The sequence below is a fragment of the Sapajus apella genome, unplaced genomic scaffold, assembly GCF_009761245.1.
Source record: "Sapajus apella isolate SASKATOON/1434 unplaced genomic scaffold, GSC_monkey_1.0 scaffold8, whole genome shotgun sequence".
NCBI lineage: Eukaryota > Metazoa > Chordata > Mammalia > Primates > Cebidae > Sapajus > Sapajus apella.
The window spans coordinates 3,404,544-3,424,147 of NW_022436948.1; the positions used below are offsets into that span (position 1 = coordinate 3,404,544).

At 47.9% G+C, this 19,604-nt stretch overlaps 1 protein-coding gene across 2 annotated transcripts in view; it reads right to left on the minus strand.

Annotated features, from left to right (window-relative positions):
- Nucleotides 1–678: 678 nt before the first annotated feature.
- The window catches only part of PKNOX1 (PBX/knotted 1 homeobox 1), a 66,779-nt gene continuing 47,853 nt past the window's right edge, over nucleotides 679–19,604 (minus strand). Inside the window, exons 6-11 of one of the 2 annotated variants that reach the window (XM_032276770.1) lie at nucleotides 16,594–16,693; nucleotides 15,122–15,219; nucleotides 11,615–11,743; nucleotides 8,192–8,268; nucleotides 4,610–4,782; nucleotides 679–1,562 (exon numbers count right to left, since the gene is read on the minus strand). In XM_032276770.1, coding sequence (XP_032132661.1) covers nucleotides 1,351–1,562; nucleotides 4,610–4,782; nucleotides 8,192–8,268; nucleotides 11,615–11,743; nucleotides 15,122–15,219; nucleotides 16,594–16,693 — 789 coding nt within the window. In that variant the 3' untranslated portion in view covers nucleotides 679–1,350. The remainder of the gene's footprint in view (nucleotides 1,563–4,609; nucleotides 4,783–8,191; nucleotides 8,269–11,614; nucleotides 11,744–15,121; nucleotides 15,220–16,593; nucleotides 16,694–19,604) is intronic. The other variant, XM_032276771.1, reaches the window with a different exon arrangement.

Consider the following 19,604-nt stretch of genomic DNA (forward strand, 5'->3'; position numbering starts at 1 on the left):
TCCAAATCCCACGTGGTCAAGTGAGCGGGAGGGCTCTGGGAAGTCGGAAGCGACAATGTATGACAAACACTGACAGCAAGCAGGAGACAGCCGCAAACGCAAACGTGAGAGCCAACCCGTGGGGGCCCGCCACTGCGCCCTCGCCAGACCAACCCGCCGCCGTGACTCCAGGGGTGTCTGCAAGTTAAGTAATCAAGTCTGAGTATCTGCTGTTTACCTGAGCTCTGGGCCAGTGGGGCAGAGCACATTTTATATTATCTTACAATAAACATTCTATGCATAACATATTTTGAATTTAAAACTTCTAAAACAATACACAGCTAACATGGTAAAACCACCATGCAACTGTGGTCAGATTTGAATGGAACTGGGGGTTGTGTGGTGACAGCTCCTAGCTCATCACCGGCTACCACTTCACCTCACTTACCTGAAGTCCTATTTAGCAAATACCTTTCGATATATGTTTAGCTCAAGTGTAAAATGCAATCTGAGCATTACATACCAACAAAAATGTGCAGATATCAAAATGTCATGAAGTAGCTGTTTCTTTTATAGCAGTAAATGTTCATCGCTACCCTGGGAGGGCAAAGAACCAGGGGACGGTGGCTAACTTTGGGCAGGTTCATTAAATTTGGTCAGTTCCAAACATTCCAAATTGAAATATTAATAGCAAGCATGTATTGTTTCTTCTCTAGAAATTTTATCCTCAATATAGTCATCCAATTTATAACGAATTTATAAAAATAGCTTTTTTATCCAATAATTCCAGCAAGGTAAAAATAGGAGTTTCTTTTTATATATAGCAAATGAGACAGGCTCACTGAACACGAGGGGACTGGGCTTGCTGAGCTTGCCATCCATCCACCACGATGAAACCACACTCAGTCTAGGTGTGTGCCACAGTCCCCGCATATTGGCAGTTTCAGGTGCAGAAGCTTCTTTCAAATCCATGGGCCACACAAAAAAAACCAGCCCACTGAGATCTGCTGGAACCACAGAACTAAGTGAAAACTGCATCACGGTTTAGAAAATGGCAGCGCTTTTCCTTAATCTAATTAGGGATTCAAGGAGGGGGGGGGAGTGGTGTGTCATTCCTCACATATCTAGCGTTAAACCTTTAAAGAATTTCTTTAAAAATCCACACACACCACACACACACCACACACACACATACGCACACACACACACACTTCAAAGAAGTCGCTGCACCGGCAAAGACACGCTTTAAGCTTACTATGAAATACAAAAGTGCACTCTTCTATATCTACATATAAAACATATCAGAAATAAAACTGTGTAAAATGTTTGCTGTGCAAACTATGAAAAGTCAGGTGAGTCTGCTCCTCCGTCCTACTGCAGGGAGTCGCTGTTCTCCAGGACGAGCCCGCTGATGTGCGCGGGGGCTAGGGCGCCCGCGTCCTCCTCTGTGCTGTCCACAGACTCATCCTCGCTCTGCCCTGCCATCATGACCTGCTGCACCGCCAGGGTGGCCCCGTCCGAGGACAGAGACTGAAGGCTGTCCACGTTCATGTTCACGGGCGTGGTGATGGTCACAACAGCTCCTGCGGCAGGATGAGGCTGTATCACTATTTAAATTAGTGCTCGCAGAAAAACACTTTATTACTCAATTGGGTGCTGTTTGCTTGTTTGTCCTAAAGTTTAGAAACACCTACGTATGTTTAGGGAATGTTCAACGGGGATTGAAGACACTGTTTCTGAAATCAGCCAAGGACCACCCTTAGCTAATAAGGCCTTGGCCTAAGAACACCCTCAGATCAGGACTCTAAAGAACACAGATTCGTGGAGCAAACTGTATTGTAATAAAAAGAAAACCCAAAAACACAGAAGGAAGCCACGCAAGAAGAACACAGTGGAGAAACAAAGTAAAAAGGGGAATACAGGAAGAAGAAGGAAGACCTGCATGAAAGGAAAGAAAGAAACGCTATCGCATGCCAGTGCCTGCTGTAGAGCCGAACAGCAGACGATGGAAACAGCCCAAACATCCACAAGCAAGGCCCACATGAAAACACTCAGCAATGAAGAGGACGGGCACAGTGGCTCACAACTGTAATCCCAGCCCTTTGAGAGGCCAAGGAGGGAGGATCCCTTGAGCCAGGAGTTCCAGACCAGCCAGCCTGGGCAACATGGGAGGCCCCATCTCTACAAAACATTGAAAAATTACCCGGGCATGGTGGTGCATGCCTGTAGTCCCAGCTACTCAGGAGGCTGAGGTGGGAGGCTCGCTTGAGTCCAGGAAGTCAAGGGGCTGCAGTGAGCCAAGCTCATCCCCACTGCACTCCCTAGCCTGGATGACAGAGCAAGACCCCGTCTCAAAAAATAAAACACTGAACAATGGAATGCTATGCTGCTACTAAACCATACAGTGGACCAGCGTTTACTAATTTGTAAAATTCTGCAAGACGCATTAATGAGTAATGAAGGAAAATAGAGGCAGTGTTATATGATATGCTAACATCCGGGTAAAATTTCAAGGGATACACATTCATCCATTCATCTGTGTCTGGGTATACAATATCCTATCATGTTTGCACTGGAGGTTGTACAGGAAACTGGTAACAATGACTGTCTCTGGAGAAGTAGAAGCTAGGATGGAAGAGAGATTTACTTTTCACTGAATATTCTTGTGTCAGTGTCTTTCCTCAGTAGATAGGCATTGCCTTTGCTGACAGAGGGAGACAGAGAAAGAGGGGGAAAGAAAGAGAATAATAGCTTTCTAGCTATTCATTCTTTAAACAGGAGACCACTACACACCAAAGCCTAAACGATGCAGCCACAGCAGTACTTGAGGAAACTTGCTTTAAATGCATGTAACACACCTCAAGAAAGGCTAAATGGACACAAAATAAGTGTGATTCACAACCCATCCTAACCTGGGGGCCAGCACCACCACTGAATGTCCCCTACGCATTCAGTGGAGAACCTATTAGCTCCTGCTGCAAGGAACTGACCTGAGGCTGGGGGAAAAGACCCACAGGGAACAGAGCCCAGCACTCACACAGACAGCCTGGAAAACTCATTGTCTGCAGCCACTGGATGGAAAACTCAGGAGGGTCTGGCCTCTGCTGGGATAATCCGTGCTAGCTTGGGCACTGCTGCGGACTACCCACAAGGATCACACAGCTCCCGAGTGACCTAACTGCCCTCCAGAGCAAAACTCAAGAAGACTTACAGGAATACAAAAACATCCAGCACCTCCAAAGGCAAAATTCCCAGTGCCTGGCATCCAGTCAGATGACCAGCCATGAAAAGAAGCAGGGAAACCCATCATCAGGAGGAAAAGCAATCAGCTAAAACTGACCCAAGCTGACAGGTGTTAGAATTCAGAGAGGAGGACATCAAAGCAGCTGCTGCACCTGCATTCTGTGTGTTCCACGCTGAAGCAGACTCACAAAAGACATACAAGACTCAAAGAGAACCTCTGGAGGGACGGACACTACGGTGTCTAAGATGAAAACCACACTGGATGGGATCAGCATAAGACGAAGCAATGCAGAAGAAAAGATCAGTGCAGTGGAAGGAGAGTCACGGAAATCACCCAAAATGACACAGAATCTAACAAACTGAAAAGCACATCAGCAACTATGTGAAACTTTACACCACCTAATACACAGGCACTGAAGTCCCTGAAAAGGGCTGCAGGAGGAAGGTCAGAAAATGTGGTTAAAGAAATAATGGCCTCAAACTTTCCTAACTGAAAAAAGAAAGAAGAGGAAATACCACCATTTACATACACTTAAAAAGACATGCACAAGGGCTGGGCGCAGTGGCCCATGCCTGTCATTCCAGTACTTTGGGAGGCCCAGGCAGGTGGATCACCAGGTCAGGAGTTCCAGACCATGGTGAAACCCTGTCTCTACTAAAATTACAAAAAAAAAAAAAAAAAAAACAAACATATATATATGGGCCGGGTGTGGTGGTGGGTGCCTGTAATTCCAGCTATTTGAGAGGCTGAGGCAGAGACTTGCTCAAACCCAGGAGGCAGAGGTTGCTGTGAGCCAAGATCACACCACTGCAGTCCAACCTGGGCAACAGAATGAGCCTCCATCTCAAAAAAAACCAAAAAATAAATAAAAACACATGCACGCAAAACCATCCAATATATGAAGAACTCATGCAAAGATTCCTATAAAACACATCAGAATGGCTGCCTGTGACAGGCACGGAGGGCAGAGGTCACAGGGAATGAGCAAAAACAGGAGAAGGGCAAGGCGGATGAGGAGAAAGAAGCCACATGCTGAGAACAGGGTAATTCCCTGCTCTGCACCCAAAGCCGGAGGGAAAAGGAGAGCAAACTCAGAAGTAAAGGAGAATCTGCTGTCCGTGGCTGCATCTGTGAACAGAGCGAATGATTTCCTATCTCTATCGTGTGTCTTACATTCCCTACTACTGGTGCTCCTAACTCTTACCAAGAGCTCCCACGCACCCAGAATGCAGGTTCCCCGTGCTTTTGTTGCAGAGAAAGAGAAGGACATGTGCTTTGGTTCACCGCACTACCTGAGGCTCACAGCCAACAGGCCCGATCCAGGCCTCCTGTTCAGAATCCCCACCCCACGGTCCACCATGTCTGGCCTTGGCCAGCCGCCCATACCTTCTGACATGGCGAGCTCGCTCGGCGGTGGCTGTGCGACTCCTGATGCAATAGAGTCGGGCCAAAACCTCTGAACTGGCCGGTTCTGAGCAGTTTTTTTCTTTGTTTTGGGGGTTTCTGAACAACTTGAATCCAACATTGGCTGAAGAATTCGTCTTCTGGCATTGATGAACCTGGAGTCGACAAAGGGAAGCTTTCATCAAAACAGCCTTCGTAAAGACCCTATACAGGACTAACAAATCCTTCTAACAAACACACCGCTCTGAACCACGCTACAAAGAATAACTCATGCTCTCCACTATCATAACGACTTAAGAGGACTCAACGACAGCTATTCTAAATCATCTAAATGGCCAGAAACACCGGGCCTGTTGTTTTAAAATCATTTACATAAGGACCAACTCATCCCTGGCACTTTTTTTTTTTTTTTGGCCTCAACTCATTTAGTGCATGTTTATCAACTAGACACTCATAAGAACACAGATGATCCTGTTGAATCTGCGAATTTGACACTATTTTCCCTAAGGAAGGAAAACATTAAAGAAGCAAGACTTTATCCTGTAGTGCCATCATGCCTGAGACCATCAGGCAGTCTACACTCATCTGGACATCACCAGATCAGGCCGTGCCTTGGGTGGCAACCTGTCTGAGCCGTCAGGGAACAGGACTGCCAACTCTGGCTTTACCACAAAGCACGATCTAAGGCAAAAGCTGCATCTTTTCAAAAACGGTTCCCAGCGATGAGCTGTTTCTGAGATGACTGAAGGCCTAAGTCATCCAGTGGCCCTAGACACAGGACTAGCTCAGCACCTAGGCACCGGCAGTGATGGAATCCCTGACAGACGTTAGCGGCTCTGTGAGACTAAGAGCTCAGGCCTGTGGTAAGACTCCACAGAGAACGAGACCAGCAGCAATCATAGGCTGGCGAGGCAGGCTAGACACTGTTTCATTTCAAATGAGTATGGCAGCAATACCAAAACACATTTAAGATTAAAGCCTGCTGTCTTCAGTCCCCATTCTTGAATGCTACTTTTTTTTTTTTTTTTTTTTTTTGAGACAGGGTTTCCCTTTTGTTGCCCAGGCTGCAACCATCTGGCTCACTGCAACCTCCACCTCCCAGGTTCAAGAGATTCTCCTGCCTCAGCCTCCTGAGTAGCTGGGCTTACAGGCACGCACCACCACATCCAGTTAATTTTTGTATTTTTAGTAAAGATGGGGTTTCTCCATGTTGGTCAGGCTGGTCTCGAACTCCCAACTTCCGGTGATCTGCCCGCCTCTGCCTCCCAAAGTACTGGGATTACAGGCGTGAGCCACCATGCCCAGCCAGTTTCCATTCTTATGCTCTGAGCTGTTGCCTTTGGATATGAGAAAGTGCAAGGAGACTCAAATCCCCAGGCCAGCTTTTCTTCCTGCGGTGACTGGAGCATGAAGATAATGACCCAGACACACGTTCTGCCACAACCACCACCCTATGCCACTGACCGGGCCACTCTGCTACAAAAGGAACTACAACGGGAAGAAACAAAGAAAAACAACTGCCGTCCCGTCCCGTGAAAGCGCCTGTCAAAGCAGAACCGGTCCAGACTCCCACAGCAGCGGCAGTACCCGCCATGCTTAAGGCCTCATTTCCATCTTCTGTTTTCGGTCACATAGGGATAAAGTAGCTGACCCCTGCTGGAGTCACACACTGCTCGTCTAGTAAAAGCCAGACTTCTACATCTGGATAGCTGAGTAGCCATGCTCACAGTGTCAGGGAAATAAAGCATTGCTTTTAGACTCAGATTCTACTCTGCCTTGTCACTGTGACAACGTCTCTCTTTTTTTAATGCCCACCTCTGCAAAACAACAGAACTAGAACCGGATCAGCTCTAAGGTTGCTTCATTTTAAAAGTCCAAGATTTTAAAACATCTACAAGATCATATGAGGACAGAGTCGAATAATAATGAGCCAGCTTGGATGCCGCCATGCTTCATTTACAGGAACCCGGAGTCCCTGCAGCACCAGCTCCACAGCCACTGAGACCCCAGCAAGACCTGGGTGGGAAGGCCCCGCCGCTACTGTACAGCTAGTGCTTGACTTACGACCACGATTGGTTCCAACAGACCGGTCGTAACACGATTTGGTCGTAAGTTGAGTAGGCTATATGCACGCGGAGATGGTAGTGCTGCCGGAAGCTGGTCCGCACTGTCATACGCCCAGCTGGGCAATGTTTGCGCTGCCAGACACGGAGCAGTTGTGGCTAGCGACTGTGGTCGTAAAGTCGAATGGTCGTAAGTTGCATAGGTCGTAAGTCGATCAATACCTGTAGTGTGTTTTTAAATCCTTCTTATTCAAAGCTGCTACCAGCAGAGGCATGAGCTAATGATAGGTGTGTACATCTCACTCCAAGGTGTAATGTTTGTAAATACAAAAGAAAAGAAAATCACAAAAAGTAAAAGTAGCTACAAATATTAAAGATTTTAGAAATTTGGAATTTAAGGTATATTACTAAACTGTAATTAATATTAAAAATTAAGGCCGGGCGCGGTGGCTCACGCCTGTAATCCCAGCACTTTGGGAGGCCAAGGCGGGTGGATCACGAGGTCAAGAGATCGAGACCATCCTGGTCAGCATGGTGAAACCCCGTCTCTACTAAAAATACAAAAATTCAGCTGGGCATGGTGGCATGTGCCTGTAATCCCAGCTACTCAGGAGGCTGAGGCAGGAGAATTGCCTGAACCCAGGAGGCGGAGGTTGCAGTGAGCCGAGATCGCACCATTGCACTCCAGCCTGGGTAACAAGAGCGAAACTCCGTCTCAAAAAAAAAAAAAAAAAAAAAAAGATGAAATTGTCTCCTACAGCTGACCAGCAAGTAAATAAACATGAGACAAGTGACTAATAACCAAAATGGAAGCTCACCCCCAACTTGAGTGCCACGTGGGCACACGCACAAGCTCTTACTGAAGGAAAAACATCTGCCAGAGTGCAAGTGTCCCCAGCAACGTCTGACAGCAGAACTAGAAGGGGCTGCTTCATGAAATGTCCTCCTGGGTGTTTCTGTCCTGGGAGTGGCTCCCAGACTGCCGTGCGTGGAGCAGGGCCCCCACAAGACAGAGCGGCAGAGGGTCCTACCCTGGGCAGGGCCTGTCACTGTTGGCCTCCCACCATCCAGAGGCCCATCTACTAACACAGCGCGGTTTGTATGGATGTGGGCCTGGGGACAGTAGCACCCTAGAGAAACAGTTCTAAAGAGGTAGGCAGGGTGCAGTCCATCATGACGTACTGACAGGAAAACTTAGTTGAAATCTGGTTTATTCCTCAGTCTCCTGCTCCCACTGCCCATTAAAAGAACTCATGTTTTTAGTCAGGCACAGTGACTCATACCCATGATCCCAGCACTTTGAGAAGCTGAGATGGGGGGATCACTTGAGGCCAGGAGTTTGAGACCAGCTTGGGCAACACAGCAAGACCCCATCTCAACTGGGAAAAAGAAAAAAGAGAGATCTCGTATTTTCAGCAACCTTTCACCATGTGTTAGTGTCAGGGTTTCTGAGCGCTCTACCGTGCTGACAGGCACGACTTCAGAAAGCAGGGCACCTTACCAGTTGTTGACTTGGAGTAGTGTCAAATTTGTCTGAGCAGCAATCTGTTTTTTCTCGTCCTCTGTTGGGTAGGGATGCTGAAAATAAAAAGGAAGGTTACCACAGCCTTCGAGTTTACAAAGGCAATCAGGATGATCTAGGCAAAATGTGAGCATTACATAATTGTCTGAAAATAATGGTAACAGCAATAGTGCTTCTAGCCAAAACCTAACTGTAGTCTTACAGAATGAAGTCTTTCTCCTGGTCCCCAGGAATGTCCTAGTGCCGCAGTGGCTGCTCAGTGCACAGGCCAAGGAGGACTGCCCCGACATCTAACAGTTCAAGGGTGACAGTAACAGCAGCGACATCACCAGGAGCAGCTGTGCAGCCCAGCGGTGAGTCTGTTGCAGACTTGATGCCATCTATAGATTTTCTACCAATGTTATTGACCTTTAACTTATGAACAATAAACGACATCCATTTAAAGAGGATGGATGGATGAGTTCAGCCCGAGAACCTCTGCCACAGGCAACACACAACACATCAGCACATTTCCATTACCTTGGTCCATGCTATAGTAAGTCACTGATTCCTCGGAAGCACCTCCTGAGCTGGTCACTGTCATTGGCTTTATCTTACAGAGGAGGAGACTGGGGCACGGAGAGTTTGCAAACTTCCCCCATCCCACAGCTGGTGGAGTGGATAGAGCAGGAAACGGCCAGGCAGGCTGGGGACACGCTTCCATCACTGGTACCACGAGAGTAAACCATCACTGGGATGAGTTGATACTATCGATGGCTTTCTTGGGATCGGGTCTCTGCCTGATTAACCTGTGCTGTCAGTAAAGAACTGAACCCAGGGCCGGCGACAGGAGTGCCTGTTATGCTCTTCTTCTTTTACGTGTGATTGAAACATTTCATACACAAAAACTTCAACCAAAGGGCCACGTGCAGTGGCTCATGCCTTTAGTCCCGGCACTTTGGGAGGCCAGGGCAGGTGGATCACTTGAGGTTAGGAGTTCAAGGCTAGCCTGGCCAACATGGTGAAACCCCATCTCTACTAAAAATACAAAAAATTAGGCTGGTATGGAGGTAGGTGCCTATAAGCCCAGCTACTCGGGAGGCTGAGGCAGGAGAACTGCCTGAACCTGGGAGGCAGAGGCTGCAGTGAGCTGAGATCACACCACTGTACTCCAGCCTGGGCAACAAGAGCAACACTCCATCTAAAAAAAAAAAAAAAAATGAAAAAACTAACCAGAACTAAATAGCAAAAACCACAGAAGTATTAACCAAAAACGATGTATAGCTATGCTAAATAATTTCTCCAAGACTGATGACTGTCTATATGTGGAAATCGACAAGACATTTACTGTAAACCTGAATGCACCGAAGTCCCTGATTTTGGACCAACAGGGACCCAAGAGAATGAATGACACCAACAAACTCAGCAGTGGGAGTTTCCCGTGGCTTTGATGTGAAAGGAACACTCGGCAACATGGAAACGGCCCTGCTTCTCTCGCAGGAGGGACAGATCGGCCTCGGATGTGCCTCAGCAGCCAGGTGTTTCTTTCCTCAGATTCACTGGCAGCGTGACTCAACCTGACTCTATCCACCAGTGTGTGGCCCTGAGTTCAAGGTCACGGAAACATCAATATTGTTCTCCCCCTTTATAAGGCCCATAAAATAGAAACTCGGCAGGAAAGTCAGGCACACGAGCAGAAAACAGCAGCGGCGACAGACACCACGCTCAAGTGTGCGGGAAACTACAGTGGGACGGCGCTGCCAAGAAACGGGGGCGAGAAGGGACTGAGAACGCCACAGAAGAAACGTGGCTGCTTCGCCAGACACGGTGAGCAGGGCTGAGCGCTTCAGAAATCATTAAAACATGAAGGGAAACCTAACAGGAGAGCACTTGCCCAACCCCACCACTCCGTGTTCTTCTATAATTATGCATATTGGTTGTAATAATCACAATTTACGTAAAAATACCTACATGCTGCCTTTTTCCTGCTATCATTTACTACACCTCCTGACTGCTTAGAGCCCCCATTCATCATGCCAACTATCACATGACACTCCATTGAACAGACATGCTGACCTGCTTTCCATGATGATATTGAACAAGGTAACATTTTTATACACAAAACTTCCTGTTTTCTTGTGACTGATCTCCTTGGGCCAATTTCTTGGAGTGGCCCCACTGCTTAAAGGTAGCACTTCTTTTTCCGGACATGTGTGGCTGGCTCGCCACCTTAGCCCACGGAAGCGGCGCAGTAGAGACCAAGAGGCCAGGGCCGGCAAGCGGGGGACGCACCCCAGGCTCCTGCCAGGCCCTCCGCCCTGGAGGGGGCCCTTCCCCTCCCAGGACGGCTCAGCAACACCATCCATTGTTTCAAGCTTTCAGCCAGTCACTCCCATGGACCCCGTCCTCAACCGAGGAGCCCGAGGAAGCCACAGGAAAGCAGGCCACGAGATGGCGAGATGGCCACAGGCTTGGGGGTCCACGGTCAGGGAGGGCAAGGACAGAGTGCCAGGGACACATAGGCCTCAGCCCCAGTGGAGGCGCCCAGGAGAGGAGGCAGCAGAAGGGCAGAGCAGATACAGCACAGAAAAACGAGGAGAAGGAGGCTGGGAAGACGGGAGGGTACAGTCACAGCCCCACACCCATCAGCGGCGACAGTTGGGGGAGAAGGGCAACCTGATGGCCAAGCCAAACTAGTGTCTGCCTCCTGCCTCAGTCTCCCTGTGCTTGCCCTAGGAGAGCCCCACTTGCTCTCTTTGGCCCTGAGTCAGCAGGCTGGCAGCAATGGTGCCACACAGCGTGCAGAGCAAGTCTCCCCCATCAACTCAGAAGGCCGGCCCACCACTGCATTTCCTAAGATGTCCTGGGGACAGGGAGAACCCGTGGTCATGCCCCGGGGGAGGGAGCCAGGTACACACGCCGAGCAAACCAGCTCTCCCTCTGGGACAGACTCCCTTCCAGAGAAAGGCAACCCACCATGTGGTCCTGTGGGTGCACTCGACCCTGTGATGTCTCTAACTGATCTCAGCTTCCCTGCGAATCCGACACACAAAAACAGGGCGACTTCCCTAGCTGCTGCCCAAGAACATCCTGACACCCTTTCTCTGCCCACTTTTCTGGCTCACCCGACCCCATCGCCCTTCGCGGTGGGCTGTCTCATGCACATGCACAGCTCACACGTGCCTGGCTTGCTCCTTGGTGGCCGCCCTCACTGTCCTTCATGCTTCCTGCAGCAGTGTCCTCTTGCTGTCGGGGGCCCTCCCTCTTGCCCCAGTTCCTCCCATTATAGACATGCCACGAAGTCCTGAAAGTCAGGCCTTGGACTTTCTGAGCCCAGAGAAGCAACCCTTTTCCACAACACACAAGCCAGAAGGCCAGTGTCGCAGAGAGCTGTGAGGCGGGGGCCGGCACATCCATCCTTACCCCAATGTGCTGGAAGAGCCAGGACCGCATCACGTTCGTGGCGTGCTTCGGCAGGACGCCCCTCTTGTTCTTAGATGAACCGTCATCTTGATGCAAGATGCTGAGATCCTGGTTTAACTGTAACTGAAGCTTTTACACAATTGAGAAATAACATTAGAAAGCATAGGAAGTTCCCACATATCCAAGTACTTACAACTTCCGGCGGAGAAAGCGGCCAAGAATCAGCCAGGTGAATGACCTATAGTCATTCTACACACGGGAACCCTGTGTGGGCTGACGTTTTAGGACACCACTCCCTCCACATTATTGGGCTTTTCTTTCTTTTGAGACAGGATCTTGCTCTGTCACCGAGGCTGGAGTTCAGTGGTGCAATGACAGCTCACTGCAGCCTTGAACTCCTGGGCTCAAGCGATTCTTCCAGCTCAGCCTCCCCGGTAGCTGGGACCACAGGCACCCACCACCACACCCAGCTAATTTCTTCTACTTTTTGTAGAGACAGGGTCCCGCCCTGATGCCCCGGCTGGCACGGGATAAGCGTTTGCACTAGTGACCCGGCTCTCAGGCCTCTCAGGTGGGGAGGCTCAGAGCCCATCGTGGTGCAGGCAGAAACGCCGTGACCCTCTCCCCTAGCAGCTGCTCCCACCTGTGCCTCCTACAGTGGGGGCGGCGAGAACATGTGACTTCCTCACTGAAAAGGATTTCAAGAACCAATGAGAGTGAACAGGAACATGAGAAAATCCACCTCTCAAGAGCAGGACACGCCAGGGGAGCACCGGGAAGAGAAACGGAAACAGCACGAAGGCAGGAAGAGGAGCCGCAGGGCAGGAGGGCACAGGCCGACTCCTTGTTCCAGACGCCTCAGCAGGCACTGGAGAGCCAGGCCTTCCCTCTTGTCACCCAGGAAAGGGTAGGCTACTCTGCCCACTCGATTTAAAAAGAAAAAGATGTGAATGGCGTTTCTTTGTTAAATTCCTTCTCACAAAACACGAGAGACGATCTGCGCGTTGCCATGCTGTGCTCAGGCCCTGGCGCAGCCTCTCTCACACAGCCTCGCCAGCTGCCTGCTGAGGTGACGCTGCCACTGAGCACTGCACAGACCAGCGAGGGACGGAAGTGAGACCACTCCGTAGGGCCTGCAGCATGGAGAGGTCAGCCTATGTACGAACTCACATATATCAACCTAATGTGTACAGTGACTCACACCTGTAATCCCAGCACTTTGGGAGGCCAAGGCAGGAGGACTGTTTGAGCCCAGGAGTTCAAGGCCAGTCTGGGCAACATAGTGAGACTCTGTCTTTACAAAAAGTTTCAAAATTAACTGGGCAAGGTGGCACATGCCTGCAGTCCCAGCTACTCAGGAGGTGGAGGTGGGATGATTGCTTAGCCTGGGAGGTCAAGGCTACAATGGGCCGTTTGCTCCACTGTACTCCAACCTGGGTGGCAAAGTGAGACCTTGTCTCTTTATTTAAAAAAAAAAAAAAAAAAAAAAAAAAAAAGTCAGAGCACCTGCAAGAAAATAGAAGCTTCTCGCCAGGTGTGGGAGCTCATGCCTATAATCCCAGCACTTTGGGAAGCCAAGGTGGGTTGATCACAAGGTCAGGAGTTCGAGACCAGCCTAGCCAACACGGTAAAACCCCGTCTCTACTGAAAATACAAAAATTAGCTGGGTGTGGTGGCTTGTGCCTGTAATCCCAGACCTGGAGGCATGAGAACTGCTTGAATTCAGGAGGCGGAGGTTGCAGTGAGCTGAGAGCATGCCACTGCACTCCAGCCTGGGCAACAGAGTGAGACTCTGTCTCAAAAACAAAAAAAAAAGAAAAGAAAAAAAGAGAAGCTTCTGTAAGAGGAGAAAAACACAAAAGATTGGAAAAAAGAACAACCTTCTTGAGAGCTGGGCACAGCAGCTCATGCCTGTAACCCCAGCACTTTGGGAGGCCGAGGCGGGCAGATTGCTTGAGCCCTGGATTTCCAGACCAGACTGGCCAACATGGTGAAACCCCATTTTTACTAAAAATACAAAAATTAGCTGGGCATGGTGGTACATGCCTGTAATCCCAGCTACTAGGGAGGCTGAGGCAGGAGAATTGCTTGAACTTGAGAGGTGGAGGTTGCAGTGAGCCGAGATCACACCACGACACTCCAGCCTGGGTAACAGAGTGAGTCTTCGTCTCAGAAAAACAAAAAACAAAAATAATGCTATCCCAACATGGGGTAGAAAGAATTTTCAACCTGGAATTCTACAAGTAAACAGACTGCATATCAAATAGGAGATCAAAATAAAGTCATTTTTAGGTTTGTAAAGTCTCAAAAAAATGTGGGTTTGTTTTTGGTTTTTTTGAGACAGAGCTTCACTCTTGTTGCCCAGGCTGGAGTGCAGTAGCATGATCTCAGCTCACTGCAATTTCTGCCTCCCAGGTCAAGCAAATCTTCTGCCTCTGCCTCCCAAGTAGCTAGGATTACAGACAGGCTCCTGAAGACCACCTAATTTTTGTATTTTTTTTTTCTTGTTTTATTTCACAGAAAATAATTTGGTTCCAACGCAATTTTTGTATTTTTAGTAGAGACAGGGTTTCACCATCTTGGCCAGGCTGGTCTCAAACTCCTGACCTCAAGAGATCTACCCATCTTGGCCTCCCAAAGTGTTGGGATTACAGATATGAGCCACCGCACCCAGCCAGAATCAATGTTCATTTTCTTTTTTTTTTTTGAGATGGAGTCTCACTCTGTCACTCAGGTTGGAGTGCAGTGGCACGATCTCAGTTCACTGCAACCTCTGCTTCCCAGGTTCAAGCAATTCTCCCGCCTCAGCCTCCCCAGTAGCTGGGACTACAAGCACGCACCACTGCATGCAGCTAAGTTTTGTATTTTTAGAGACAGAGTTTCACCGTGTTGGCCAGGCTGGTCTTGAACTCCTTACCTTGTGATCCACCTGCCTCAGCCTCCCAAAGTGCTGGGACTACAGGCGTGAGCTACTATGCCCGGCCCAGAATCAACGTTCTTAAAATAAGAACTGGTTACACACACCAAAGATGGGGAAGGCTCAGCAGCCACAAGGCAGCGAGGCCTGAAAGCCCAGGCCCAACAACATTCTCCCGCTGGAGGCGTGGGCTGGCCGCACTGGCCTGGAGGCGTGGGCCGGCCTCACTGGTCTGAAAAGCTTGCGGTAGTTCTGCCGTGCCCTCCGGGGAGCCCCAGGGAGAGTGTGCCTATGAGACCTCTGCCCCGGTGGGCGCACACACGATCCAACGTTAGCACTGGATAATGGGGGGAGGAGAGGGGAAGTTATGAGTGACTTTTTTCCTGTTTCTTCAGAATTTTCTGAACTTTCCAAATTTTCTACAATAAGAGAGATGAGAGTACAAAGAAAACACTGACATTCGGAGAAACTAGAAATTGCTACACAAGACAAAGGCTCTTCAGGCAGAGGGAAGGGCTCGTGCTTGCTGTATCTGCGCCCCATGTGGGCAGCACTTGCCCCCAAGGCCTTCCAGAAAATGGCACACACACCTGGGAGTTCTGGATCCTAATTGTCCCGGGCGACAACGTCTGCGTGACCACTTGGCCTTGGGGAGTGACAACCGTGACAGGCTGATACACTGTGCCACCTGGAAAGGGAGAATAAAAAAATGAGGCTGCCTGTAAGTCTCAATGATTTAAATCATTCTTCTTTTTCTTCTTTTGTAGACGGGGATCTTGCCTCGTTGCCCAGGCTGGTCTCTAGCTCCTGGCCTCAACTCATCTTCCTGCCTTGGCCTCCCAAAGTGCTGGGGTTACAGACGTGAGCCACTGCACCCAGCCCTCTTCTTGATATACTTACAAAGGAATAAAATCTCTAGTTTGATGAGCTTTTAAATCATTTCAAATGATCAATAATCTTTTGCCAGTTGACTTGTCACTATAAAGTATCAAAACAAACTCCCTGGGCGGGCTGCTCAGGCCCCTGCGGCAGTGGGTGGGAGGTGGGCAGGCACTGTGTGCCCAGCAGCCCACACAGCCCGGCTCACACACCACTGACCGACCTGAGGTGTGAGGGCTCCCTTCCTTTTGCTAGCCTCTGCTTTCTACTTTTCCCTAAAATTAGCACATGTTAAAGATTTGGCCCAGGGTACTAAATAATAACTATTTTATTCTAGTGATATTTTTTGATCAACAGTGCTATCTTTTCCCACTGAGGTTTCCCTTTTTTTTGTTTTTGTTTGGTTGGTTTTGGTTGTTGTTGTTGTTTGAGATGGAGTCTCACTCTGTCACCCAGGCTGGAGTGCAATGGCATGGTCTCAGCTCACTGGAACTACGCCTCCCAGGTACAAGAGATTCTCCTGCCTCAGCCTCCTGAGTAGCTGGGATTACAGGCACGTGCCACACCTGGCTAATTTTTGTCTTTTTAGTAGAGATGGGGTTTCACTATGTTGGCCAGGCTGGTCTTGATCACCTGACCTCATGATCCACCCGCCTCGGCCTCCCAAAGTGCTGGGATTACAGGTGTGAGCCACCATGCCTGGACGATGCTTTGTGTTTTCAGTGTTCTCTACCCACCAGGGAACTCTGGAATCTGTCCCCTTCCTATAATGGTTTTTGTTCTACAATTAATACTAATGCTAAGACTGCATTTTTATTTGATTGTCATCAATTAATGATAAAACTTAAGATTTTCAGGGTGCTATTAAAAACACAATTAAAAGCTATGTTATTTGAAAATGAAAAATAACTTTTTGCTGTATATTTTCAACTCCTGTTTTATACAGGAGTTTTTTTTTTTGTTTCCAGTATATTTTTGGAAGAGAAACAAAGAAACACAATTTGCATAAAATATTTGTTATTGAGAATTAACAAGAAACAGGCATTCAGAGACCTCTAGCTTCTACCATTGCTGTATTAGAAAATGGCATTAACTTAAAATCATATTTTTACGGTCACTCTAACATACAGGACCTTTTCCTGAAAAAACTCATGGAGAGCGTGTCATTTTCCCGTCATCGTACCTGCCACAGTCGCCATGGCTACGTTTCCCTGCTGCAGCGCAGACGCCGGCACCACAATTCCTTGAGGGCTGATAGTGCCCGTAATGGCACTTTGAATCTGCTGCAAGTCAGAACACACACGTTGAAGAAATTACTAGAAAATGGAAAACTCATGTTTAAAAATTCAAAATAAGTGGCATAATGCCACCATGAAAAAAGGAAAGAGAAGCTTGAAGGAAAGAGTATCCTCAGATGGCGCAGCTTTGGGAATGCACGCACCACACATGGAAACCAAGAGACGTACACTGTGTACTAAACACAAGCGCGCCTGCAACATCCGCTTGCACTGTGGCTCCCAAGAGATTATCTTCCTCTCGCTGAAGGCATATTCCACGTGCCTCACAGACTGGAGGTGTGACTAGGAAGACCTTGCTTTCTGATCACACACCTTCTTCATTAGACTTGGCTTGGTAGACTCTTGAGTCTTCCATGAACCAAGCTCTCCTTGACCAATGAAAACATTCAAGAGATGAAACCACAGGCCTGGGGGGCACTGGAAGTGACCAGGGCTGAGGTGTTCCAAGCCGTGCTGGGGAGTCGGCCCCTGGCATCTGCCTTGACTTTTGGCCCCAGCACAGACTAAGTGTGATCTCGGCTTTCCCTGGTGTTCTTGCTTGTATGGTGCTTGGGACTATGCCCAGCCTGCGGCGAGCTCCAGGCAAATGTTTGTCCACGCCCCTGGAGGACTCCGCGCATTTGGAGTTAGATCCACATGGACCACTTTATCCAGTGAATGTGACGCCTGGGTGGGCAGCTGGTAAGGCAGAGGAGCCTCCAGTGCTGGGATTGGCACACTCACGTGCCCTGATGTGTGAGCAGCTAAATAGCATAAGGGGACATAATCCCATGGTGACTCTGTGGGCCACCATCGAGCAGAACGTGTAAGCTTAGTGGCTACGCTTAAAGCTGCCCACATTAATTTGGGCGTCATAAAAGTTAAGCCAGTCAAATCAATTATCCCATATCCAACCTTCTGATCCTAGAAAAAGAGGAACATCATGAACCCAAAGCAGAAGTAAGGAAATAATACAGATCAGAGTGAAATCAATGAAACTAAAAACAGAAAAACACCAACCCCCCAAAATAAATAAAACAAAATACTGTTCTTTTTTTTTTTTTGAGACAGAGTTTCACTCTTGTTACCCAGGCTAGAGTGCAGTGCCATGATCTTGGCTCACCACAACCTCTGCCTCCTGGGTTCAAGCAATTCTCCTGCCTCAGCCTCCCAAGTAGCTGGGACTACAGGTACGTGTCACCATGCCCAGCTAATTTTTGTATTTTTAGTAGAGATGGGGTTTCACCATGTTGACCAGGATGGTCTCGATCTCTTGACCTCATAATCCACCCACCTCGGCCTCCCAAAGTGCTGGGATTATAGGCGTGAGCCACCATGCCCGGCCCAAAATACTGTTCTTTAAAAATTACATAAACCTCTAGAGAGACTGACAAAAAAAAAAAGAGACACAGAAGACCGGTATCAGAAATGAAACAGGGAGAGATCACCACAGACCCTGCTAATACCAAAAGTCTAAAGAGAATACCAGACCAACCCTCAATTCCTAAATTTAACATCTTAGGTGAAATAGACCAATTCTATTTATCAAACATTTAAGAACACCAGGTCTACATAATCTCCAGAAAAAAATAAGAGGAGGGAATAGTTACCAATCCATTTCATGTAAGTTTGCATATCTTCATGCCAAAACCAAAGACAGTATGAAAAAGAAAACCATACACCAATGTCTCCTATAAATACAGACAAAAGTGCTGAACAGAATATTAACTAATAGAATCCAAGAATATATATGAAAAGAATTACATGCCATGACCAAGTGGAGTTTATTCCAGGAATAGGAAGCTTGTTCAATATTCAAAAAACCAATCCATGTCGTGCCCATTATTAACAGGCTGAAGAAGAAAAATCACATAATCGTATCAATCAGTGCTGGAAAAGCACTTAACAAAATTGAACAAAATAAAATCTCTCAGAAGAAAAGCAAAATAGGGAACTTCCTCAACTTGATAAGGAGGATCTAGAAAAAACCTGCAACTGACATCATGAACAGTGAGTGACTGAAGGATGTCACCTAAGGCAGTGACAAGGCCAGGATGTCTGCTCTTGCTGCTTTTTCCCAAGATGGCACAGGCCAGGAAAGGAAACAGCTGGGTATAATTCTAAAAACGCATGTGTCAAAAACTGTAAAACACTGAGGAAAGCAATCAGAGTTGTCAGTCAGTGGAGAGACATGCCATACTTGTGGATTGGAAAACTCAACACAATAAAGACACCAATTCTCCCCACATTGATAGACAGGTGTAATGCAATTCCTATCAAGATCTCAGTAAGATTTTTTTGTAGCTCTAGACAAGAGCATTCTAAAATGCATGTGGACAGTCAAAGGAATCTGAATAGCTAAAACAATTTTGAAAAGGAGTAACAGGGTGGGCAGAAACAGTCTACCCAGTTTTGAGACTCATTCCATAGCTACAGTAATCAAGACTGTGGGACAGACAGATCAACAGAGCAGAACACAGACAGGCCCCATAAATATGCCCGACTGATTTTTGATAAAGGTGCCAAAAGCTGCCCCATGGGGAAAACAGCTTTCTGAATAAATAGTGCTGGGACAAATGGGCGTCCATAGCCGACCTGAACCTCACACTTCATACAAAAACCAACTCGAAATGGATCACGGTTAAAATAAACGTAAAATGTAAAACTATACAACTTTTAGGAGACCGGGCATGGTGGTTCACACTTGAGCCCAGGAGTCTGCAACCAGCCTGGGCAGTGTGGTGAGACTTTGTCTCTACTTAAAAACTTTTAGGAAAAAAAAAAAGACAAAATCTTTGAGATCTAGGGATAGACAAAGAATTCTTAGACTTGACACTAAAAGAATGATCCATAAAAGGAAAACCTAATAAATTGAACTTTATTAAGATTAAAAACGTTGGCTCTAAAAAAGGCCTGT